The sequence below is a fragment of the Pelobates fuscus genome, chromosome 5, assembly GCF_036172605.1.
Source record: "Pelobates fuscus isolate aPelFus1 chromosome 5, aPelFus1.pri, whole genome shotgun sequence".
Lineage (NCBI taxonomy): Eukaryota > Metazoa > Chordata > Amphibia > Anura > Pelobatidae > Pelobates > Pelobates fuscus.
Window position 1 is genome coordinate 26,217,519 of NC_086321.1, and position 27,196 is coordinate 26,244,714.

Below are 27,196 nucleotides of genomic sequence, written 5' to 3' on the forward strand. Positions count from 1 at the left end.
AGACATGGTTTGCTTTAACCCCTTAAGGACCAAACTTCTGGAATAAAAGGGAAAAATGACATGTCAGACATGTCATGTGTCCTTAAGGGGTTAATAATGCATAAGCAACTACCTTGGCACACAAGGGTTAAATCATTTGTTTTGTTTTGCTTACTAAGGTTAAAGGGAAATTTTCAAAATGTTTTAATATTATTAAAATTATGGGATGTCATGAATTATAGTCATGGTATTTACAATTTTGTAATTAATACATTGATATTAACTTTTCAGTGACTCTCCAGGGTCACCTATGGTCTGTGAGGGCAACCATCTTTGGTCCTCCATAGCCAGATTGAAGCACCAATTACCTGTTAAGATCACGCTCGATTTGAAAGTCTGAAACATTTTCAGATACCTGGCACTTGGCTGTGATTTCAGGATATGTGAACGTACACTCGCTCCTGAGTACCTGCATAGTCTGTGGACTGGATGAACTGTAGTACCTAAAGATGGCTGCAACCACAGACCAAGGGTGAGCACTAAAATTAAGCAATTACTGGCTTTTAGAAAGCGCCAACATATTCCGCAGCGCTGTACTTATATGTGTGCATTACAAAATATAATTTTAAATAATATGTAACATGCAATCTTTTCTTTTAAATCAAAATAAAAATTCACATTGGTTGATGTCTTGGAAATATATATTATAGTATGACTAACCATTCACACAAAGGAAGAGCAAATGAAAATTCAAACACACTTAAAATCAGTTAGCAGTGGTGAACTAAAATTCCCAGCAACCAGCGTCTGGTTGTGGCCGATAGGACTGGTAGGGGAAAGCTTATTTGTACAGACATAAAAGTTTAATCTTGTCAGCTGCTTGTGAGTTCAGCAACCAGTCTCATGCTGCGGATGGTGGGAATTGCAGTCCAACAATAATTCAATGTGTGGCCCAGTCTGACCATGATGCATAGGTTGGCACGGTACACTATTAACATGTAACATTGTGGCGACCTTGCAGTACAGTCAGGTGAAGGGATTCTGGTCTCATTTTATTACCCTTCCCTGCTTAATCCAAGAGGCCTTCTGTAGGACTATGCTGGGATCTGCTGTCCAGCCTTCCATATCGGAATGTAACCTTACCCTGTGGGTGGCTCTGATTGGCCAATGAGGGTGGAATGGGCTGTTTCAAGTTTGCTTTGCTCCACACCCCATCCCCATCCAACATTCCAGGGCCCCTCTCTGTCTCTAGGATATTGACCAAAGCTGACTTACTAGGAAAAAAAATAGAAAGGCCCCCCTCCATGGTCAGTTCTCCTGGGGAAAACTGAGCATAATGTAAATAAAATCCTAATACGAATGCATGTAATTGCTTTGCAAGTCATAAGCGAGGTTATGCCAAATTAAATTGGATTGCAGCTTAATATAAACAGTTAACTAACCACAAAATGACAGATGTTTATGCATCACCATCAACAGTAGTTTTCTTTTTTGGCTATGCACACAGTGTTTTAAAATGTAACTCGGAATATTGATCTAATCCCCACCCCAAAAATATATATTGCAACACGCTACTAAAAAACTATTTCTTATGCTCAAATATTATATGGGAGTTATTCACTAAACTATGAGTTTTGATCCACAGATAAAAAGACTGAAAAGTTGTCAAATTTGGCTAAAATACTCTAGTTGAAAAAGAGCAGATCTAGGAAATGTACCGAATTTGCAGAATATTTTATTTGTGGAATAACAATTCCAGATCCCTGGTCAATTCTCATTAATTCTCAACTTAATGAACCTACGGTAGCAACTAATAATTGCTGTTGTGTAAGCGCGGACCTAGAAATGAGTTTATATTTTCCTTCCTTTGAGAAATACTTGCAGCTGCAGTGTTTGTCGTCTGATACTCAATATGGTAAGGCTATTGCGGTGGAAGACATATCCTTAGATTTTAAACGTGCGGGTGTCTTGCAAAGCTCTTTGTATAAATTAAAGTGCAACATAAAAGCATTGCAGCACTTTGTTAAATTAAAGCCACTGGCACGGTTTGTCTCTTCTCCTTGTGTATTGGTATGTGCAGTTATAAATGCTAAGTAATTCTATGGTGACTTCAGTATCACTTTATTTCAATATAGAGATTGGTGGAGTGGAGATCAGCTATATATTTCTATGTTATATGACAGATGACTTATGCAGCTTTTAGGGGCCGAAGGTTGGGGCATTAGCATCACTTTCACTGCACTTGCTTCATTTTAGGCACAATTTTGTCGCATCTCGTCTTCACCTGCGTCATTCTAAAACTGTTCGAGCCTAGAATGGCAACTTTGGTATCTTTTATATAGTTTTACACAGAGTTGTTGTGGTTTCAAAACTACTCAAGTCCACATGTCTAACTGACACAAGGTAATGATGTCAGGAGCTGATACCATTTAAACCCGTACCTCTTTAGGGTCAAGACCCTTTCTGAATGTTCTGTCATTATTATTATTATTATTATTATTTTATTATTTAAATAGCGCCATCAGATTCCGTAGCGCTGTACAATGGGTGGACTAACAGACATGTAATTGTAACCAGACAACTGGATGCACAGGAACAGAGGGGGTGGAGGGCCCTGCTCAATGAGCTTACGTTCTCGCTTTTGCCTACGTTCTGATTATATTCCTGACTTCAATATCATAATAGTAGCAAGTACCTGGCCTAGACTTTGCGTAGTTTAGCCTGTTTATTGTTATCTATAGTTCTGTTACCTCCTGTTCCCTTCCTACTGTGCCTTTTGTTAGGTTATGACCTATATCTTACCGATGATACTTCCAAATTCATGAACTCAGTGTGCCAGGGATGTTACTTGTGTCACTTTGAGCACTGCTTTAGTGTTCTGTGCTTGATCCTAGTGCACTCTGCACTGTGCAAACACGTGTTTACTGGGGACTGTTCCCTGGTGTCATCGGATGGGGAAACCAAGCTTGGACAGCAGGCTACAATTTAAAGGGCTGTCTAATTACTACAGTTCAGTCTAGCGGTTTTGACTCAGCGGGCATTACATGGTTCAAGGAAAGTTTGTTTAAAAAACAAAACAAAAAAAAACAGAAAACATGGCTCTCCCAGAATGAGAGCCACGTTTCTCTCATTTTGCCCTCACCACTTCCCTCGCCTCGCCTCCATATCCCAGCTCACTCTCTCTCTCTCCTGACACTATTCGGTTCTTCAACATACTATTTTTACCGGCTTATTTCAACATAGGCATTTTACTCGTCCCAATCCCTCCAACCCCCTGACATGCTGGGATTTCTCTTGTGTGTCTTTACCCCGTCTGTAACAGATCCCAGTATACTCTGACTGAGTACATCTGTGAAGAATCTCCCAAGTCCCAAGCGCTGTAGTGATTATAAGTGTGACTATAGCTCCCAATCCCCCAAACATGAGCCTAGACTTCATAAAGGGGTAAGATGATCTGATTACTCCAGTGGCGTACTAAGGGGGGGGCGGGGGGGGCGGCCCGCCCCGGGTGCCACTGACTAGGGGGGTGCCATGACTTCCAGTGTCATGTGTCACCCCCCATCTTTACGCTGCGCACAGCCGCAGCACCTTTGCGGCCAAACACCGGCGGGACTTCCTTCTTTATGAGGAGGAGGGGGAGGAGCGTTGCGGGCCGCGGCGTCGCGCAACGTGATGACGACGTGCGCAACGCCGTCAGTCCGCCTTCACGGATCTTCAGCGGAAGGATCCATTTCCGGGCGGTGAGGCACCTAGTGGTCGGACTCGGCGGGCAAGCAAAGCATCATCAAAATGTAAGTATAAAGTAGTTATTTTATGTCTGGGGCTGAATTCATTAAAGGGGGGGGGTGTATTAATTAGAGGGGGGGTGGATTAATTAGAGGGGGTGTATTAATTAGAGGGGGGGTGGATTAATTAGAGGGGGGTGGATTAATTAGAGGGGGGTGGATTAATTAGAGGGGGGTGGAGTATTATGTAGAGGGGGGTTTATTAATTAGAGGGGGTGTATTAATTAAAGGGGGGGTGTATTAATTAGAGGGGGTGTATTAATTAAAGGGGGGGTGTATTAATTAGAGGGGGGTGTATTAATTAGAGGGGGGTGTATTAATTAGAGGGGGGTTTATTAATTGGAGAAGGGTGTATTAATTAGAGGGGGTGTATTAATTAGAGGGGGGTGTATTAATTAGAGGGGGGTTTATTAATTAGAGGGGGGTTTATTAATTAGAGGGGTGTATTAATTAGAGGGGGGTGTATTAATTAGAGGGGGTGGATTAATTAGAGGGGGTGGATTAATTAGAGGGGGGTGTATTAATTAGAGGGGGTGTATTAATTAGAGGGGGTGTATTAATTAGAGGGAGGTGTATTAATTAGAGGGAGGTGTATTAATTAGAGGGAGGTGTATTAATTAGAGGGGGTATATTAATTAGCGGGGGTGGATTAATTAGAGAGGGTGGATTAATTAGAGGGGGGTGGATTAATTAGAGGGGGTGGATTAATTAGAGGGGGTGGATTAATTAGAGGGGGTGTATTAGAGGGGGGTGGATTAATTAGAGGGGGTGGATTAATTAGAGGGGGTGGATTAATTAGAGGGGGTGGATTAATTAGAGAGGGGGTGGATTAATTAAAGGGAGGGTGGATTAATTAAAGGGAGGGTGGATTAATTAGAGGGGTTGGGTTAATTAGAGGGGTTGGGTTAATTAGAGGGGTTGGGTTAATTAGAGGGGTTGGGTTAATTAGAGGGGGGTGGATTAATTAGAGGGGGTGGATTAATTATGGGGGATTAATTAGAGGGAGGGTGGATTAATTAGAGGGGGTGGATTAATTAGAGGGAGGTGGATTAATTAGAGGGGGTGGATTAATTAGAGGGGTTGTGGATTAATTAAAGAGGGGTTGTGGATTCATTAAAGAGGGGTTGTGGATAAATTAAAGAGGGGGTGGATTAATTAAAGAGGGGGTGGATTAATTAAAGGGGGTGCAGCACGGGGGAAGTTTATTTAGAGGGGTTATGTTTAATTAAAGGGGGGTGCAGGTTTTTTTTTTATTAAGGGGGTTGCAGTATTTTATTTATTAAGGGAGGATGTGCACTGCAGATTTTTGTTTTTTATTAAGGGGGTGTGCAGGGTTTTTGTTTTTTATTAAGGGGGTGTGCAGGGTTTTTTTTTAATTAAGGGGGATGTGCAGGTTTTTTTATGTGTAGGGAGTGTATGAAATTTATGTGATCGGGGTGCAGGGTTTTTATGTGTAGCGAGTGTATGAAATTTATGTGATCAGTGTGCAGGGGTTTTCTAGAAGGGGCGAGACCAGGGGCTTTGTAGAAAGGGGCAGGGGAGGAGTTTTCTAGAAGTTTCTCACCAGCCCCTTTCTACAAAAGCACTGGTCTTCCCCCTTCTACAAAAATGGCGCATTTATACAAAATCCCTGCCCTGGCCCCCTTCTACAAAACCTCTGCCCTAGCCGCTACATCTTTTGAACTCAAATCCCTTTCCTATGCTATTTCTAAGGATCCGCTCAATAAAGTGGTATGGGTGCCAGGTCCCTCTAGTTTTAACCCTGCAGCTGAAAACATATGTTTCACTGAGGGTTAATCCAGCCTCTAGTGGCTGTCTCACTGACAGCCGCTAGAGGCGCTTCCGCAATTCTCACTGTAAAACTCACCGTGAGAAGACGCTGGACGTCCATAGGAAAGCATTGAGTAATGCTTTCCTATGGGCAGTTTGAATGCACATGCGGCTCTTGCCGCGCATGCGCATTCGGATCTAACGTCGGCAGGGGGAGGAGAGGTCACCAGCGCCGAGGGAGCCCGACGTTGGAGAAAGGTAAGTGGCTGAATGGGTTTTAAGGGGTGACCTCTTCTCCCCCGCCGACGTCAGCTCCCGAGTGGAGCCGAATGCACATGCGCGGCAAGAGCTGCGCGCACATTCAAACAGTCCATAGGAAAGCAAAAAATTGTGGGTGTTTTCTTAAATTTTTATTATGGGGGGGGGGGGTGCACACTCAGGGTCCGCCCCGGGTGCCAAATGCTCTAGGTACGCCCCTGGATTACTCCAGGCTCAATGGCCAGGTTTTATGCAGTACAAGGAGACCGAAAACACGCCTATGACACTCCCACACAAAACAGGGTAATCCCTTCCCTGTGCCTGGGAGATAATTGAGTCAGGAACTGTACAAACTCAATTATCACCAGGCACAGAAAAACATAAAATTTACAAACACCCCAAAAGTACCTTCAAAACACATGAAAACCCCACAAACGTTACATGCCCTGATATCCCGAATCTGGGTGACCAACATATGCATAAATCACCCAGATCGGTTCAGGGGTTTGAGATTTCCATGGAAGTCAATTATTTGACCGATCGTGCACATGGTCCTATTCCCAAAACAGTTCCATGAAATCATGGCTAGCGGTCGGTCAACTTTCGTAACATAAAAACGAAGTTTAAACGGATTCCCTAACTAAGGAAGAGAACGGTTCCTGGGAAGGCAAAATAGGGGTTTGGTCACGTAGCTCCCCCCCAGTTCCATGGGACAGCATACCCGCCTTTTCTATGGCCCATAGTCAGTGGGCAGGAGGCTAGCCTCCACACTCCACTAGGAGCTTGTGGTGAACATCCAGGCAAAGGGGCGTTCGTCACACCGTCCTCATATATTATAACCTCATCTGAGCAGGGCCTTCTCCACCTTTGTTCTTGTTATATTCTGTATGTAAATTACTTGTTCTCAGATATCCCCATTTTATAATTGTGATGCGCTGCGGAATATGTGAGCGCTATATAAATGATAATAATATTTTCTAGCCTGGGTGGCAGTGATCGGCTATCAAAGAACCGGAGGATGGTGCCCGGAGACTCTTAGCTATATAACCACTACACTAGTGATTATATTACTTATAGTACCTATTTCATACTAATCTGAAAGTACTCTGAATAAAAAGGACTATATATTATCTGTTAAATTAATTTCAAAGTACTCCACCATTAACCATTTAAGGTAAGGGGAGAGACCATTCCCTCCCCTCCCATTCTGAATTTATTGAATAATCAAGTTCTGAAAATTAATAATAAAAACAAAGTATTTAACCAGGAAAGGTACATTCGGATTACTCTGGTTTTCAAGTACGTACGGGCGATGGTACCTTAGCCCAACATCCAGGGGTTGTTAATGGTACTATATAATAACTGTGATAGTAATTAGAAATATAATACAGTTATAGAGAGTGTTTTTATTTTCCTTTATTGGGAGTGAGGTATTACTATCATTTGTTCTTAATCTACCCTTAGGGGCAGTAAAACCATCATTTCAAGAACCAGTCAAGCAAATCCAGATCACATGCTTCACAGCCCAGGCTTTCTAAACTCTTTTTTCTTCATAAAAGCGCTGTTAGAGCACTTAACCATCTGAGTTTCCCTAACATCACTATTACAGCACACAGACCCAGTCCATGGTGGAAAATGGGCGAGGATACCATGAAAATAATAAAAAGGAATTAAAAAATGGATTTCAATTCATTTATCTGTTTTAAAAATATGATTTAATAACGTAAAGCATGCCGATAGCTTGCAACCACAAGCCTCTCACTGGGCTGTTCACAAAAGTGAGTTCAGTCTGGAATTCAGAGTGAATTTCAAATTTTAAACCAACATGACTTGATTGGAAAAATTATCTAAACCAGCTATGGGCTATTCTGGTCTAAAATGTGTAAAGTGAAGGACTTGGAGAAAGCACCTCTAGAAGCGGTCTATCTGAGAGCCATTAAAGGCTTGTTTTTTGCCAAATGAAAACAAGGTCGCCAGTACACAGGAAAGGGCGTGGTCTGGCCCATGGACCGGCACAGGTCACTGTAGTGATATGTGGTCCAGTTGAGGAGATATAGCTATCTCACTTAACCATTGCTTAACTCCTGTGTGGGCCTTTTACCGAGAGGTGTTGACTACCCCCTATCTCCTCCTGCGCAGTAGTGCTGGTAGGAAATTATAACATATAACTTTCTCCCACTATGTGAAAAGCCACCCAGGAGGTTTTTAAAGTCTGCAGCCGGATCCCCTCCAGACCCCAGGTAAGCCAAGAGGGTGTCTTAAAATATTTATTTTTGAGTGTACTTTTCTTGCAGTGTGAGTGTACTTGTTTGTGTATCTGTGTAATGTGGCATTGTGTGTGTATCTGAGACTGTTTGTCTGTCAGTCATGGTCTTTGTATGTCTCTGTCTGGCAGTGTGTATCAGTATGTTTATGTGTGTTTATCTGTCTGTGTATCCATTAGTGTTCACGTGAGTATGGTATAGTAAGGAGAGGAGGTAAAGCCAAAATACTGCTTTTGCAATATGTGCCCTGGTTGTGCCAGGAATGGACTGGATTGTTATGTCAATTGCAACATTTAACATTAAAAGATAACAGAGCATCTCATAAAAAAAAAAGTTTCCATGAGCAATGTCTGAAAATGGTGGCGTAATTTTAATATTTCTTATCAGATATAACCCTTCTGATATCCAGTTCTTTTGTGATTATTTACTAAAGTGTCAATTCTCGAGAATGCAAAGTGAATTTAACTCGTGAAGGCCAAATAGCCGAATTGAAATCTTCGGACTGAATTTTGCCAGTTTGGCTATGTAGCCTTGAAATGCAAAATTCACTTTGACGTCAGTTTCAGTTCCTGACAATTCACACTTTAGAGAATATACCTCTTGTCAGTTTGTCTGTCCACATGATGCAGCCCTCGTTACAGTGAATGATGGACGGTCTCGCGTATAAACATATATTCAGTGCAATATTTTTGGGCGGCAGTCTAGCTAAATTGCCTCCAATCTGGAAAGTTTGAAAGCCAGTAATTATGGGTGGTCTCCCATCTAATTTTATTCTGACAATTTTCTGACATGCGCCAGATACATTAACCCTCTGTGTGCCAGAGGATTGATTAATGTACATATTTCAGATCTCATACCCAAAGAGGAAACTGCTACTAAACTATGCAAATTGAGCTACGCACTCATATTTTTTTGGCCAGACATCTCATAATAGTGGCCATTCACTCCAGCAGTAGGAATGTGTTGACAACCGCCACCTACAATCCGTCCTTTTCCTCTTAATACACTGAAGCACAGACTGAATACTGTTTTTCCAAGGGCCTGTTTACTAACCAGAGAAACATGTTTTTTTTTTTTTAAGTTTAAAAAAAAAACATATTTATTTAAAATATTTTTCACTTATCACCTGCAGAATGTTTGATTAAAATAAATAGAAAATAAAACCTGATGCAAGAAACGTGTATATGGGTTGTTGTTGTTTTTTAAATAATATATTTTTAAAATAGAGGTTTGTGAAATATTAAAAATTTAGTACAGACATACTAAAAATCATGAAAAAGATCTGAACAATATTACTAAAATTCCGTAGGTTTTGCATCTATACTTTGTATTTTTATGAAATATAATATTAACCGAGTATTTTAACCACTACGCCAGTACGTCCTAGGATATAGCTTTAACTATTACCCAACCTAAGGGCAGTTATCTTATTGACTCTATTGGACATCTTTCTGAATATTATATATGCAGCTCTGACTGGAGCTATATCCACTGAGCTATCTCACCAGCAACTTGCGAACTATGACCATTTGCATGCTCAAAATCATGGTTGTGCAAACATGATTTTTCCAGCTGTAGATCTGGAATTCAGCTTGAAGTCTGTATAGGCCTAGGCACTGCTATCGTTTGATCAGCCATACCTGCAGCAGATTAATCTTAGAGAACCAATTTGTAAGCAATAGCTTAAAAAGTTTTTTTTATAGAAATTTATTAAGCACTCCTGTAGGCCGTGATAACGTCTAAACAAAACAGATGACAGAAGAGGTGTCTTGAGTGGTTCTTCGGTCAGCTATAACCATTGTTTGTGAGACAATATGTCTACACATTTATACTTCAGATAATATTGGACAATGTCATCTCTTGAAAAGTAATCAAAGTCTGCTGGTCTGTTCACTGTCCATAGAGTTAGAGACAGCTGAAGAGTTGGTGTCATCGCCATTAGTCCCATCAGAATTCCATGTGAAAGCTACTTCATATTCGTCTTCTGGATAATAAATCCCTAGAAGTTGAAGCTCTGCTCCTGATGTAATTATGGTGGCCATCTTGGATACATGTATTCGATTGAAAAGACCATAACTTCCATCACTAACTGACCGCATATACCAGCAGTTCTCATTATTATGCTGTATTGAAGGTCAGGAACTCCAAAAATCACTTTTTGAGGGAAATGTCAGTATATGCTGGAAACGGCTGCATCAGAAGAACTCCAGTGATGGTGGAGGGGAGTGAGTCGTTGCGCCATTTCATTACTTCATGTGTGTTGATAGAATTTATTTTATTTCAGTTAATTTGGTTCAGGGTCTGGTAATACCCTAGAGTGGAGGTAGGCAACCACCTGCACTCCACATGTTTTGGACTACATCTCCCTTGAAGCTTTGCCAGAATTATGTGTGTAAGAGCATTATGAAAGTTGTAGTCCGAAACATCTGTAGTGCAAAAGGTTGCCTGTCTTAGATCCTTTCTTACATTAGAAGAGATATTTAAGGCCCTTCTGCCATTTAGTCCATGCAGAGGATCCAAATACCCAAGGATATATTAGCTTATCTACCGCTGAGGACCAAAAAAGTACCACTTCGCCCACTAAGCAAAGTCTCTCGATCCTGGAAACTAAACTGAAAGTTTGCCTGAGTGACACATTACGTGGAAATGTATCTTCCCTATTGCTGCCAACTGTTCAATAACCCTTCATCCTTTATCAGTACTCACGGAGCCTATTCAGTTCTCGTCATACAACATCCCTTTAGACAGCACTTTGGAGATCACCTTTCCTGTAAATGCCATGTCACCATTTAAACAAAAACTTTAGAGCTAAAGTGACGTAGATCCTGTGTCACCACTACGATCAGGGCCTTACTGCATGCTGGAAAACCTTTTTACACCATAAATATTTCGAGTTCCTAGAAAAGAGTGGATTAGGATGGAGGCACTATGGAGATCTGACTCCCCAAACAGGAAGCCGTAATCATTTGTGATTGAACACTGCAGAATCCCATTTTCATGTTATAAAATAATTTGGTTTTACTAAAGAGACTATTCACTGAAAGCGAGACTTGTTTTTCATTCACAGTGAATTTAAAGTCAATTTAATATTTAAGAGCAAACTAGCCAAGCTGGAGGCATGGCTGACTTGCAGAATGTTTTTCAGTTTGCCCATTTTAATCTTACATTTGAAATTCACTCGAAACAATTCTCGGTATGGTGAATAATCTGTGTAATCCATGAAGATATCTAGATTGTTTCAAATAATTGACAAGCGGATACTATTCTATCTCTGCCACAATCTGTAGGAAAGAAATTAAAAGAAGCAAATGAATATAAACAAATATAAAACACAAAGTCTCTTAAAACATGTGTTACATGTGTTATCGCGTTACATTGTGACATAACTTTTTAATAATCTTCAAGTCTCACTGTTCTGCATGATAGGACGACAATTATTAACTATTGCTATGAATTTATCAAAATGACAAGTGCAGCAAATTTCAGACCCGCTGAAATAATTATTGAGAAAAAAACAATCTGTTTTGTTGGCTTTTCTATTTGAGAATTAGACCTCGAAGAGCATCGAAGAGCAGAAAACTAAAGAAGGAAAGATACTACAGACAAAGTACTTTTTATACTTCAGTCAGTTCCAAATTGACGGTTTCTCTTTGGCTAATGGAACTCTCACTATGAAATCAGTGGATGTTTGGGGTCTGATGGAAATCAGAAAAATTCTAGACTTGAAAAGTAGTTTTCTACAAATATGTCCAGCCAATAGGAACCATCTTCCCGTTGGGTGATAACTGGAACAATTTAATGCTATACATGTTGTGTAATGCTTCCCATCCTTACCCCTCTCCCCCCTCCCCCTGCCTCCGCACACTAATTCCTTGAATCTTTATTTTGACACAGAAGAGGACGATGATACACTGGTGGATGGCTCAGGAATGCTTTGGTGACTGTGTATATGTGTGAGAGAGATTTAGTGTTGTATGTATAATCATACTTGCCAATAGTCCTAAATCCGGCAGGGACAGTCATGATAGTCACCGCATCCTATTTGTTTTTACATGTGCCTGTTCTGAGTAACTGATGATTAACCCCTTAAGGACCAAACTTCTGGAATAAAAGGGAATCATGACGTGTCACACACGTCATGTGTCCTTAAGGGGTTAAATGAGCTCAGACTATAGGGTTCTTCACAACAGTGAGGATTGTAAGAATTTCAAAGTGAATTCAAAGCGAATTAAAGGTAAAAATAGGTAAATAACAAAACATTGGATTCACTCCCGACCATTCTCACTTTAGTGAAAAACCTCCTGTAAGAAAGATTAGTACCAAGTGAAAGCCTGTACCTATATGATCCAGCAGACATAATAAAAAAAAACCTCCCCCCCCCCAAAAAAAAAAAATTGTTACAGGAAATATTGCACACTCAGATCTCTATAAAACCCTTTTTATGTTCTTGTTATTAATTGTTTCAATTAGGGATTATTATTAAAATTATTATAGTTAACAATAAATCATATCCTTATATAGTATTTGATAAAAAAATAAGATCACGTTATCTACATTAACCTGACCTCATCTACTAACAAAACTGTTTTTATTATTATCTTTTTTCTTACCCCAGTCATTTGTTGAGCCCTGTGCCCATTAGCCCATTACTCCCCCATAATTTGTGTTACAGTTACATATGGCCTCTCCTATGTGCATCCTTAACAAATAAAGTATTATAACATTATGTAGGATTTTAGAGCCAGACTCATCACGTGATGTCTTTTAGATTGTCCCCAAGGAAATATGGTGACAATTGTGCGTAAGGAGACAATGTAGAGCTGCCCACCCACACACAATGTGATATTTACACCCCACCTCCTATAGAATGTAAGCTCGATCGAGCAGGGTCCTCTTCAACCTATTGTTCCTGTAAGTTTATTTGTAATTGTCCTATTTATAGTTAAATCCCCCTCTCATAATATTGTAAAGCGCTACGGAATCTGTTGGCGCTATATAAATGGCAATAATAAATAAATAATAAATAAATAAATATGTAACAAAACAGTGGGACATTTCATATTTGTTCTTTCAACCTGCATGTTAGATTATCCATAGCACACAGTAAACATTCTATGGATCTGCTGAGTAAAGAAGGATAGAACATGCTACAATAAGCCACCATTCATGCTGAGAGGCAGTGAAGAAGAACATGTAACTTTGTTATCACGAAGTGTGAAGTGCCATCCAATTCACTTGAATGCCTTCAGATACTTCAGTATATACAGTACCCATCCCCCATGTCTGCTTCACACAGCTAGCTGTGTTAGCGTTCACTGATGCACTCACAGTGGAGGTGGGCTTACTGAGGTCTACTTTCACACAGTCATTTACGAGATACGTTTAGCCCTTGAATACTTTGTTTGCAGTAAAAAAAATTAAACGTGTAAGTCCATCCATTTATGTCCTACTTTTGGGCATTTTTGCAGTGTCTCTACATTTTTTAAAAATAAAATTTCAGAATGGCTGATTTTAAAAATAAATAAATTAATAAAAACCAATATAAAAAATAAATAAATACAAATAAAAGCCTGAATGGCTAAATTAAGGCTACAATAGTTAAACTGTGTCTATAGGGGAGTTGGGCAATTTATTTCCATCTGCAGTTTTTGGCTAAATTTTACATTTATTTATTTAATAATTTTATTTATTTATTCATTTTTATTTATATTTTAGTGTTGTTTTTTTTTTATTATTATTTATTAATTAAATTCACCACAATGCACTGATGTTTGAAAATATAAACTTTTGCCCTACACTGCCCTTTTCTTAAAATTAAAAAAAAAAAGATCCAGTTGTTTTCCTTCGATAACATCTCTCAGTTTGCGCTAAAATTAACAGAGCTACTCACTAAACTGAGAGTTCAAGGTGAATTTAAAGTGAATTTCGAATTTAAGGGCAAAAAGTTAAACATTCCGAGCATCGTGACAATTTAAAAAGCCGGAATATCAACCTTATGAACAGTTCAACCATTGCTTTCACATTATTATTTATTTTTATATATATAAAAGTGGCTTTTTAATTATTGTGCCGTTTGGGCCAGTAGAGGGCACTCTTGAGATACTGGATAGAAAATCCCAAAAAGGAAATCGTTAATCAGTTTTAGCTCAGCTGGAAAACTAAGTAGTTTGGCAACAATTAACTGTGTCTCAAGCAGAATATTTATGATGATTATTAGCAATTTATAGTCTGGTTACAAAATATTAATTTTATAGTTATATGTTAAGATAAAAAAAAAACTCTTTTAAAATGTAATTACGAAGTGCGCTGTCACATTAAAGAGTCTTTATTAGGAGTAAATAGAATGACACTCATTTAATGGCTAAAAATTCAGTCCTGCTTATATCTGGATATTTACAATGTTTAAGAAATACCTCTGGCTCTCAAAGGGTTGATAAAATAGTGTTTTTACTAGTGGTATTGAGAAGTAAACGATTATTATGTATATTTTTGAAACAGATCATTAAATTAAATTATTCTTTGGCAAATATTATTATAAAGAAGATGATCCCATGCAGCATCACATATTCTTATTCTTGCCTGAGGATTGTCAGGACCAGAAATGAAATTAATACACAGCTGGGTAACATTCAAACACATGCAAGATGCATTAATGGATTTGAAAGGGAATGAGTTTTCCTCGTCCGGAAGGCATGTGTGAAGGCCCCAGCAATTCTCCTTATTATTAGGAAGGTCATATTCTGAAAATGGAAAACAGAGCAGATGAACCTGAGTGGAGAGCCACACTGCCTGTTAACTCTTTATTGCTCTGCACACTGTGGAGACGTACTGGAAGGCAAATAACTATGGAATATCAGCGCTACGGAATTTGTTGGTGCTATATAAATAATAAAATAATAATAATAGTTATTATTATTATTCCTGCTTTATGTACAGGGGTTTAGTAAAAAATATATATTGTTAAAATCAATGAATTGCAGTGACTTCTAATTTGAAAAAAGAAATCCAATTACGTTGTTAATAAAATTGTCTACTTTGGCCTTAAGTTTGCGATCAGAGCATAATTCGCATTTAAAAACAGACCTATGATTTACTTTTATAATTAAAGTAACACTAAAGCATGAGGAATACAAATGTGCATTCTTACCCCATAGTGCTCTAGTCATCGTTTAAAAAAGTAATTCACTCGCCTTTTATCCCACGCTGTGCTTTTTCTTTTTACCAGCACTGCGTTGTTCTATCCGCAGAGGGCCCTAACTTCTGGGCTGAGATCATCAATCTTGGTGTTCTCAGTCAATCCAATGTTTTGATAGGCTAGCGTGCATGCACAGCAAAATACTGCTCTACGCCAATCAGATTGAAATAGTTTTAGTCAGCGCCTCTAGTGGCTGTCTGAATTTTAGCCACTAGAGAAACTTAAACCGTAGAATGAAAATATTGCCATGTCCAAATAATGACAATGTTTTAACTCGCAGAGTTAAACCTAGAGGGACATGACACCCAGACCATGTTATTGAGATGATTGGTCAGGGTACCTATAATGTCCCTCTCATTTTATAGAGCTTGGCAATCCCTCGTTCACTCTGGTTTGCCAATACTATGTATATGACCTGATGTGCCTGCTTTTTTAATTGACAGATCATGTTTTAGAATTGTGTTCTGGATGGATGGTGATATAATCTGTAATAAATGGGTAATATTGCAGGGCGTAGCACCTCTGTGCAATCTGGGGGGTGCATTCTTTACTGACACCTGCCTCCATTTTAATGAAATCAGTGGAATAGCTTCTGTCTGGGACTCACTAATCTCAGATGGCAAAACATCCCTTATCGGTCAGTAAAACATCCCTTATCTGTCCATTAATGCAACTGTTAGTGTATACTCATTTATTCTGTAATATCCATAGCATCTATCTATCTATCCCTCCATCTATCCATCCATCTATCTATCCATCCACCCACCCACCCACCCACCCATCCACCCACCCATCCACCCATCCATGCCATATAGACCTTTGATATGATATTTATTTATTTAGAAGGTATTTTAAAAGGAAATCACGTTAATATCTGTAATGATATTGTATATATTCTTCGTAATATATAAAAATTACAAATACTCCTTTAAATATAGAAAATACAAAAGTCTGAAATGTTGACATAACATGTGTAAGTGAGTTATTGGTATTTTTGAATAAAGGTCAGCACTGCTCAGAATGTGTAGGTTTTATCATTCATGTCTAACTGTACGTTGAGTATAAATAAATCATGAATGACATTGGCTTTGTGTTGTGATATATGTGTTTACTCAGATATTTCTGTTCCTCATTCCCTGACTACCTATCAATCTTTCAGACTCTCTCACTAACCAGGGATCACATGAGCATCACGATTAGACAACAATGGGCAGAAAAAAAAGAAAGATTTGAAGACTTGATTTGAAATGGGATAGCTAAACCTACCCTGAAATTGGATGACACTAGGGTTTTATTGTATAATGCCAGTGATACAAATGGATAGACAGATAAATAGATAGATGGATGGACAGACAGACAGACAGACAGACAGACAGACTGATAGATAGATAGACAGATAGATAGATAGATCGATAGATAGATAGATAGATAGATAGCTAGATAGATAGACAGATAGATAGACAATAGATAGAAGATAGATAGATACATACATCGATAGATAATAGATAGATTGATTGATAGATTGATTGATAAAATATATATAGAAAGATAGATAGAGATAATAGATATATTGATTGATATAAGATAGATAGATAGGCAGACCTATAGATAGATAGATAGATAGATAGACAGACAGACAAATAGATAGATAGATAGACAGACAAATAGATAGATATAATATATATTGATTGATATAAGATAGATAGATAGGCAGACAGATAGATAGATAGATAGATAGACAGATAGATAGATAGATAGAGATAATAGATATATTGATTGATATAAGATAGACAGACAGACAGATAGATAGATAGATAGATACAAACAGGTGGGCAGTTAGACAGGTAGGTAGATGTAGTATAGATAGGTAGGTAGATGTAGTATAGATAGATAGGTAGGTAGGTAGATGTAGTATAGATAGATAGGTAGGTAGGTAGATGTAGTATAGATAGATAGGCAGGTAGGTAGGTAGGTAGATGTAGTATAGATAGATAGGTAGGTAGGTAGATGTAGTATAGATAGGTAGGTAGGTAGGTAGGTAGGTAGATGTAGTATAGATAGATAAGTAGGTAGGTAGATGTAGTATAGATAGATAGGTAGGTAGGTAGGTAGGTAGATGTAGTATAGATAGATAAGTAGGTAGGTAGATGTAGTATAGATAGATAGGTAGGTAGGTAGGTAGGTAGATGTAGTATAGATAGGTAGGTAGGTAGATGTAGTATAGATAGGTAGGTAGATGTAGTATAGATAGATAGGTAGGTAGGTAGGTAGGTAGGTAGATGTAGTATAGATAGATAGGTAGGTAGGTAGATGTAGTATAGATAGAAGGTTAGGTAGGTAGGTAGATGTAGTATAGATAGATAGGTAGGTAGGTAGATGTAGTATAGATAGGTAGGTAGGTAGATGTAGTATAGATAGGTAGGTAGGTAGGTAGATGTAGTATAGATAGATAGGTAGGTAGGTAGATGTAGTATAGATAGATAGGTAGGTAGGTAGATGTAGTATAGATAGATAGGTAGGTAGGTAGGTAGATGTAGTATAGATAGATAGGTAGGTAGGTAGGTAGGTAGATGTAGTATAGATAGGTAGGTAGGTAGGTAGGTAGATGTAGTATAGATAGATAGGTAGGTAGGTAGATGTAGTATAGATAGATAGGTAGGTAGGTAGATGTAGTATAGATAGATAGGTAGGTAGGTAGGTAGGTAGGTAGATGTAGTATAGATAGATAGGTAGGTAGGTAGATGTAGTATAGATAGAAAGGTAGGTAGGTAGGTAGATGTAGTATAGATAGAAAGGTAGGTAGGTAGGTAGGTAGGTAGATGTAGTATAGATAGATAGGTAGGTAGGTAGATGTAGTATAGATAGATAGGTAGATAGGTAGATGTAGTATAGATAGATAGGTAGGTAGGTAGGTAGGTAGATGTAGATGTATTCAGTAAATATTGACCATTCATTGTGTTTTTCTGGAAGTAATGGATTCATACTTACATTGGAACCATAGACCCGTGATATTACACATTAGTCATTGGAACTTTTGCCCTGTAAAATAAGAGATAGAGTATATTAGAGACACTCTGTGTGAGGTAATGCAGCTACTTCATCAGGACCAAAAGAGGTGACCTGTATGCTCTGAGGGGCGCTGATCTGTGTAATTGGTTGGAACTGTCCAAATGCTAAAAACAATGTGAAGACTTGATAGCAGCTGCTGCATCCGAGAGGGACACATCAAAGCCTCTTCTATATTTATTTACTGTCTAAGGAAAGAAAAAAAAAAAGCATGCAAACCTTCTCCCAAAACGCTTTTACTCTCCCATTAGCCGGGCACTCACAGAAATGCTTTCCATCTACAATACTCAGTCAATAATGTCTTTTCAAGGAGAAGTAATGTGAAGTCAATTACCAAAGAAGAGCTGAGGCTGTTCACCTCCCTGTGATCTCAACTGTCCCAGCATGTCTGTGCACACCAGGAAGCCCCTTCCTAGCTCCCATTCTGGATATTACAGGAGATTACATAGCACTCCTGGAATCTATAGCTCTGTTTGACTACAATTCCCATCATTCTCACGTGGAAAATACCCAACAGCTGTGCAAAGAACATGAGAAATGAATAGCAGCAAGAATTAGCACAATGTAGGGCAGCTATTTACAGTGGCCAGCGGCAAACAACATCTGATATTTATTATTATTATTATTTATTTGTATTGCTATTATCATTACTATTTGTGTATCACCATGCTAAATAGTCAAAATAGATACAGGACTATTCAAAACCTCATCTTTGGAGGGTGATGATAATTTAAGTGGAGGGCCACACATTGATTACCCCCTCCAGGTGCTGTAGACTCAGTTTGCAGGATATTTCCCTACCCACCATGGGCATGGTAAGGTTGTCCACAGCAACTGGAATTCTACCCAACAGAATGCCATAAGTTAATACCATCACTAATCCATCAGGGTGTAATACTAAACACCCGCATGTACTGCATTCTAAACAGAAATGTTTTACATTCAAGGGGAAAGTAAACATTGAAAACACTTACCCCCTCAGTAACAGTCACAGACTGGCTAGGTTTGAATACATTTTGCCATAACATTTTCAGTTTGGTAGAATTCACTATTTAATAAATATCATCAAATCCATGTTTTCCTATACTAAATCTAATATTAAATCTAATATTAACCTATAAATAATCACTTTATAATGAATGTTATGAAACAATGTATCTCCCTTACATTTGTGGGACATGTGTGACCATATACTTGGCACTCACAAGCAAGCAAAGCACAGAAACAGTTAATGAATGGGTGACTTTTAACAGTTAAAATATTAATATCAGACACATACAATACTGTATCAGCATGCTGTACACAATGCATTACCTCTCCTGCATTTAAAAGCAAGCATTGATCACTTATTTATCATGACAGGTGCATAGAAATTAAAGGACAATAAATAGATTTAAGTGCACCCCCAGCTCCCAGTTCTTTGCAATGTCTGCATTTGGATAAATTAAGCCAAGAAAACAAAGACATGCAAAAGTCACTTACCAGCAAAGAAGACAAACAAACAATAAAGCAGGTCTTGAAGTCCAGCTGTTCAGTGTAAGGGGGAAGCAGGAAACCAGTGACAGGTCAGAGACTTGCTGTTTTTATATGGGAATGGGATCTGCCTGTATAGGATCTCCCTAGTCTGCTCTCTTTATGTGTAAATTCTCATCTCTAAAGAAGCAGTAGATGGGTTGTCACTGCTTACAGTGACACACTTACCAGCATGAAGCAAGGGTAGGATAGAAGGAGAAGAGGGGGTGATTTGGGAATGTGTGGCAAGCAAATCAAAACTACACTCACAGGAGCAAATGCATTGTCTGCTACATCAGTCAATCACAGACAAAGGATGCTGCTATGTTACCAGTGAAGGTGAAGGCATATGAATACAAGTTGTGTATTTATTTATCCTGTTATGATAGTTATAGATCCCCCCCATCCCCCCCAGATCAGTATTATCTAATGCAAGGAAAATAAAAAGATAATGAAATTATTTAATTTGCATGTTACAATGTCTCATTCACAGTGTTCTTAGCCTGCACAGACATACTTAATATATTCAGCCAATATATATTTTATTAATACACACATTCTTTCTGTATTTTTTTTTTCATTATTTTTGTATTTTTTATTTATAGCATTTATATCAGACAGATCAATTCAGGATGTGTACAGTCATCATGTAAGGAACTACATGGTGTGACTGTAAGTAAAATGCAATGTTAACATTAACATTTATAAGTCACAAAGGAACAGAGATTTAGATAATAGGAAGTAGGAATGCTGTTTTAATAATAAACTATGAGTGGAGTCTGAATGATGATCAGACATTGACATAGTATACATTTGGGGTGTTATACTCTTCTGGAGTTTTCCAGAAATAATGGGGCTTTATAACTATATCTGTGCTATTACTAATGAGTGGGGTGTACTTCGATGCACAGACCAATTGAAAGTCAAACTAGGGGAGGTATTAGAGGGCTAAGAGGACATCTGGAAGGCAGCATTAAAGGTGTCAATTTGTGTTATACAAAGAGAAATACAAAACTATGCTACGCTGATACACAACTCCACCTAAACGCTTCCACTTCAGTATAACTAACAGTGATCATGGATGGAGGCATTTGGATGAGTGAAACCGATAAATGAGCAGGTACAGGCGCCATATTTGATGCAGTAGGTCTCTGTGTTGGGTGCATGCAATGCCCTATATGTCAGAAGCTGGACTCCTGGGCTTAGAAGATAAGTAGCTATGAAGACATTCAGGTGCATACCCCCTAATTTGTAAACTTTTCTTTTTCTCTTAGCAAGCGTGGAGACTCGCAAAACGCCATCAGACATTGGCATATTTTTGGGCTGACTTTAAGTTCTGGTTCTCTTGTTGATCCCACTCATTTTAGCTCCAAAATGAACACCTGAGCTTCTGTTTGAAAGATTTTGGAAACTTTTTTTGGACTTCCCACCAGTGGTGTATCCTGTTTTGTGCTGCCCTAGGCAGGACAAAACTCAGGCCCCCCCCCCCCTCCCGCCCGTGCCACCCCCACCCAACCCTTCCCCCGCCCCGCCTTCTAAATACACACACACACATTCACTGACAGATACGCATACACTAGCTAACAGAAACACACACACTAACAGACACACTCACGAACAGACACTCACTAGCAGATACACACACACTCACACTAACAGACACACACACAGTCAGACACACACACTAACAGCCATACATACACACACACACACACACACACACACACACTGACACACACTAACAGACATACACAGACACACTAACAGACATACACATACACACACTAACAGACATACACACACATACACACTAACGGACATACACACACACACACACACACACTCACACACTAACAGACATACACACACACTCACTCACTCACATTTTTTTTATTTAACCCCCTCCCCCCAGCCTCCTTACCTTTGGGAATGCTCGGGGGGAGGGGGGGTTCCCTCTCTACCTGGGGGTCCAGTGGCTGCTGGGCGGGCTGCTGGGCTGGTTGCTGGGCTGGTTGCAGGGCGGCACTGGCGGGTAGGCGGCTGGCGAGGGAGCACTTCCTCTGAGCTGTCTGCTCAGCTCCCTCGTGCACTGCAGAGTGAGGCTGGGAGCCGGAAGATGACGTCATGTTCCGGTTCCCAGCCTCACTCTGCGGCGCGTGAGGGAGCTGAGCAGACAGCTCAGAGGAAGTGCTCCCTCGCCAGCCGACCCGGCCGACCGGCAGCTCAGCATGTCAGTTAGCCGCAAAGCTAACATGGCATTTGCCCTGGGCATTTGGGGCCGGCATTTTTTGCTAAAACGTCCCTGCTTCCAACTATTGTTCTTGTACAGGCATTTCACTTATAGCAAAATACAATATATTCATATCAATCATATTTATAGTATAGTATAGCAATTATATTTATTAAAATATCAGAGTATTTAACCAAGAAAGGTGAATTTTGCTTTCACTAATTTCATTGTTTGTCCCTAGTCATAGATAAAGGGATGAATTGACCTTTCTGTTAATCATGCTTGTGATTCCTAGATGACAAAGCACTATCCATTGAGATATATGTGCTATTGGCACACTAAAGTATATCGCCAGAATACTGACTATTATACTCTTATAGTGTATATTTTATGCCCTTACTTCTCTAAGTGTCACTCGCTGAGAATTTCAAACCTTCTCACTCAAAAATATTTTTATGGTGCAGTTAGCTAGGCTTCATCAGGGCAATCCAGTTAGTGCATCTTATATTGTAATATGAATTCTGTCATAAAATTAGAGATTCTCACAGTAAAAATAAACTTTACTTGTCTGGTTTATGCAGCTGGGCTGTATTTTCTGTCTCAACGCCACTTTCCTAGGGGCAGCTTGATGAGCACCTAAGGGCTGTAAGACAGACGACCAGCCACCAGTTACTACATTAGGACACGCACAAATTACTTCTGGCAAAATACACAATACCAGGGGTCAAGGAAAAAGCGTGGGAACTAACCCAAGATTCCCCCCCCCCCAAAAAAAACAAAAAAATAACACTCCTATGCATATAGTGCAGTGCAGGGTGTGTATAATGAATGTAGTGTACTTGTAGTGAGTGCAGAGTGTGAGTGCAGAGAATGAATAATGAATGTAGTGTAGGCAATAAAGATACCCCAACCACTAAAAAACAAAGACAGCAAACCTACCAAAAAGTGTGCCCTCTTACAACACCAAAAACAATAATGTAACAAATAAAGAAGTAGGGATGCAAAACCAGAGATACACTTCTAAGGTGCAGATATAAAAATCTATACAACCTTTCAATAGCGAAGTAGGCGATATCTATATAAAAATAAATAAATCGCACATAGTGTATTACAGAATAAACATAGAGGACACGCAGGATGATAATATGGAACTCACAAGATTGTAGTGATAATCAAGCCCATCATCCTCAGTCAGAAAATGTCTTCAGAATATATGAGACACAATCTTCTATTTTTCCTTGTAAGGTAAAAGAGACCAAATAATAGTGCAGATGTAGATAAAACTTAACAGAATTTATTATACAATGCACTTACAACAGGGTCCAAATAAAAACGCATGAAAACCACTCCGAAGGTGGTAGTGACAGCATACAAAGTAAGTCCCTCAAATAGTATAATCCGACGCGTTTCGTCTAGATGACTTCCTCAGGGATTCTGTTTCTCTGTTCAGAGGTCGCCGTTTAAATATGCCGCCAAAAAAACGGAATGTGCTTCACCTGTGTGGATTCTCCGTCGTGTGCGTTTCAATTTGGAACGCACTACATCCGTCCGGCGTCACTTCCGGTTTGGCGATGAAACACTTCCGTGCGTTCCATGTTGGAACGCATAGGCGTTTTGCATCCCTACTTCTTTATTTGTTACAAATGAATGTAGTGTGCTTGTAGTGAGTGCAGAGTGTGAGTGCAGAGCATGAATAATGAATGTAGTGTGTTTGTAGTGAGTGCAGAGTGTGTATAATGAATGTAGTGTGTTTGTAGTGAGTGCAGAGTGTGTATAATGAATGCAGTGTGCTTGTAGTGAGTGCAGAGTGTGAGTGCAGAGAATGAATAATGAATGTAGTGTGCTTGTAGTGAGTACAGAGTGAGTGCAGAGCATGAATAATGAATGTAGTGTGCTTGTAGTGAGTGCAGAGTGTGTATAATGAATGTAGTGTGTTTGTAGTGAGTGCAGAGTATGAATAATGAATGTAGTGTGGTTGTAGTGAGTGCAGAGTGTGTATAATGAATGTATTGTGTTTGTAGTGAATGTAGTGTGTTAGTGTATACTGAATGTAGTGTGTTAGTGTATAATGAATGTAGTGTGTTTGTAGTGAATAAATGTACTGTTTGTAGTGAGTGCAGAGTGTGTATAATGAATGTAGTGTGTTTGTAGTGTGTTTGTATAATGAATGTAGTGTGTTTGTAGTAAGTGCAGATTGTATATAATTAATGTAGTGTGTTTGTAGTGAGTGCATAGTGTGTATAATGAATGTAGTGTGTTTATAGTGAGTGCAGTGTGTATAATAAATGTACTGTGTAGTGAGTGCAGTGTGTATAATGAATGTAGTGTGTTAGTAGTGAGTGCAGAGTGTGTATAATGAATGCAGTGTGTGTAGTGAGTGCAGAGTGTGTATGGTGAATGTAGTGTTTTTGTGGTGAGTGCAGAGTGTGCATAATGAATGCAGTGTGTGACAGACCCATCTGTCTGTGAATTACTTTTATTCCCCTTTTCATTCGTCTGTTTGTTCGGCTATTTCCCTGTCTGTACAGTCCCCACTCATTAGTCTCCTTTTACCGAACAATTTGCCGAACGGCCGGCCACCCAGCATGGAAGTGTACTGCTTGTTAACCTCTTGGCCCCATCAGAACGTTGTGGTTAACCGCAGACACTTCCTAATTGTTGAATGTAGGCTGGGTGGTCGTCGTTCGTATGAACGAACACGTGGCGGCGGCCATCTTGGACATACGAATGCCCAGCGGTGTTCGTTGACAATTTCGTGGAAATAAAAACGGCTACTATTTTCACACGAACACCGCTGAAGCCGCCGACCTCCCTTCATCTGTTTCCCTTTCATACGAACAACGTCCTTTCGGTACTTCTCATACGAACGTAGCCACCTCAGATAGCTATCCCATGGAGCCTGTTCTTATAACGAAAGGACTAAGTGAAAGATTTTGGCTCCATGGCGATTGAACTGTATGCATCCGATCTGAGCGCTGTTCGGTAGTTTGGTGCGCTCAGATCTAATGTATATTCTTTATTCGGTAGTTTATAACTTGTGGATTTTTATGCATTTTTTCTCCCCGCTTGTAAAATGGGGGTTAGTCTCTATCCTCGGTGATATATGAGTTACTTCCCAATTATCTACAGGATAGAGAGGAAGGATTACAATGTACCTGAGGGAGTGTTTAACTGTGTATGTCTGTGATTGGTTACTGCGTAAAATTTTCACAGTTTTCCACCAGGTCCCCTAGGGGAGTGTCCACCTGGTGGAAGACCTGCATAAATACCGGGCAGTTAGCCCTATTAAACCAGATCACTGCTTGACCCTCAATACGGAGTCTCTTCTCGTACTTGGGGGGGTTTATTCGTATGGTTTTCCTGTTCGGCTGTTTGGAGTGTAAACCTTTCGTATGGTTTTTCCTGTTCGGCTGTTTGGAGTGTAAACCTTTCTTATGGTTTTTCCTGTTCAGCGGATTGCCTGTGTATCTGTAAAAGGAATATCTCCTAAACGGCTTTAACACCTTTTACACCCGGGGCGCCGTTACACAGTGTATGTAGTGTGTTTGTAGTGAGTACAGAGTGTGTATAATGAATGCAGAGTGTGTATAGTGAGTGCAGTGTGTGTAGTGAGTGCAGAGTGTATAATGAATGTAGTGTGATTGTAGTGAGGGCATAGTGTGTATAGTGGATGTAGTGTGTTTGTAGTGAGTGCAGAGTGTGTATAATGAATGCAGTGTGTGTAGTGAATGTAGTGTGTTTGTAGTGAGTGCAGAGTGTGTATAATGAATGCAGAGAGTGTATAGTGAATGTATTGTGTATAGTGAGTGCAGAGTGTGTATAGTGAATGTAGTGTGTTTGTAATGAGTGCAGAGTGTGTATAATGAATGTAGTGTTTTTGTTGTAAGTGCAGATTCTGTATAATGAATGCAGTGTGTGATGTGTGATGATGTGTGTGTGATGTGTGATGATGTGTATGTGCTGGAAGATGTGTGTGTTATGTGTGATGATGTGTGTGTGCTGGAAGGTGTGTGTGTGCTGGATGATGTGTGTGTGTGCTGGATGATGTGTGATGATGTGTGTGTGTGTGTGCTGGATGATGTGTGTGTGTGTGTGCTGGATGATGTGTGTGTGTGTGTACTGGATGATATGTGTGTGTGTGTGTGTGTGTTGGATGATGCGTGTGTGTTGGATGATGTGTGTGTGCTGGATGATGTGTGTGTGTGTGTGTGTGTGTGTGTTGGATGATGTGTATGTGTTGGGAATGTGTGTGTGCTGGATGATGTGTGTGTGCTGGATGATGTGTGTGTGCTGGATGATGTGTGTGTGTGCTGGATGATGTGTGTGTGTTGGATGGTGTGTGTGTGTGCTGGATGATGTGTGTGTGCTGGATGATGTGTGTGTGCTGGATGATGTGTGTGTGTGTTGGATGATGTGTGTGTGTGTGCGCTGGGTGATGTGTGTGTGTTGGATGATGTGTGTGTGCTGGATGATGTGTGTGTGTGTGTGTTGGATGATGTATGTGTGCTGGATGATGTGTGTGTGTGCTGGATGATGTGTGTGTGTGCTGGATGATGTGTGTGTGTGTTGGATGATGTGTGTGTGTGCTGATGATGTGTGTGTGTGTGCTGGATGATGTGTGTGTGCTGGATTATGTGTGTTTGCTGGATGATGTGTGTGTGTGTGTGTGTGTGTGTGCGTGCTGGATGATGTGTGTGTGCTGGATGATGTGTGTGTGTGTTAGGGGGGAAGTGTTTTTTTTTATTTGTTTTTATATTTTTTTATTTTATTCCTCCCCCCCTTGCTTGTTATCTTGTCAGGGAGGGGGGAGATTGCCTGGTGGTCCGGTGGTATGGTGGAGGGAGCCAGCCACTGCACACGGGGGCCCAGCACACTCTGTGTTCCCTCTCCAGCTCTATCTCTCGTGAGACTCACCTGCGTGCTGTGCAGAGCATTGCCATGGTAACCCATGGCAATGCTCTGACACCCGCGGGTCTCGCGGATGTGAGACAGAGCTGGAGAGGGAACACAGAGTGTGCTGGGCCCCCGTGTGCAGGTAGCAGGGCAGGTCCTGCAGGATCACTAGAGGGAACGGCGTTCCTGCTTTGGAAAAAGTGCAGGAATGTCGTTCCCATAAGTTCCTGCAGGACTCAAGCCC

The 27,196-nt window shown here is 39.9% G+C and overlaps 1 protein-coding gene across 2 annotated transcripts in view; it reads right to left on the reverse strand.

Annotated features, from left to right (window-relative positions):
• The window catches only part of RGMB (repulsive guidance molecule BMP co-receptor b), a 61,583-nt gene extending 41,482 nt beyond the window's left edge, over nt 1-20,101 (reverse strand). Inside the window, exons 1-2 of one of the 2 annotated variants that reach the window (XM_063453669.1) lie at nt 19,800-20,101; nt 18,240-18,290 (exon numbers count right to left, since the gene is read on the reverse strand). In XM_063453669.1, coding sequence (XP_063309739.1) covers nt 18,240-18,250 — 11 coding nt within the window. In that variant the 5' untranslated portion in view covers nt 18,251-18,290; nt 19,800-20,101. The remainder of the gene's footprint in view (nt 1-18,239; nt 18,291-19,799) is intronic. The other variant, XM_063453671.1, reaches the window with a different exon arrangement.
• Nucleotides 20,102-27,196: the final 7,095 nt, after the last annotated feature.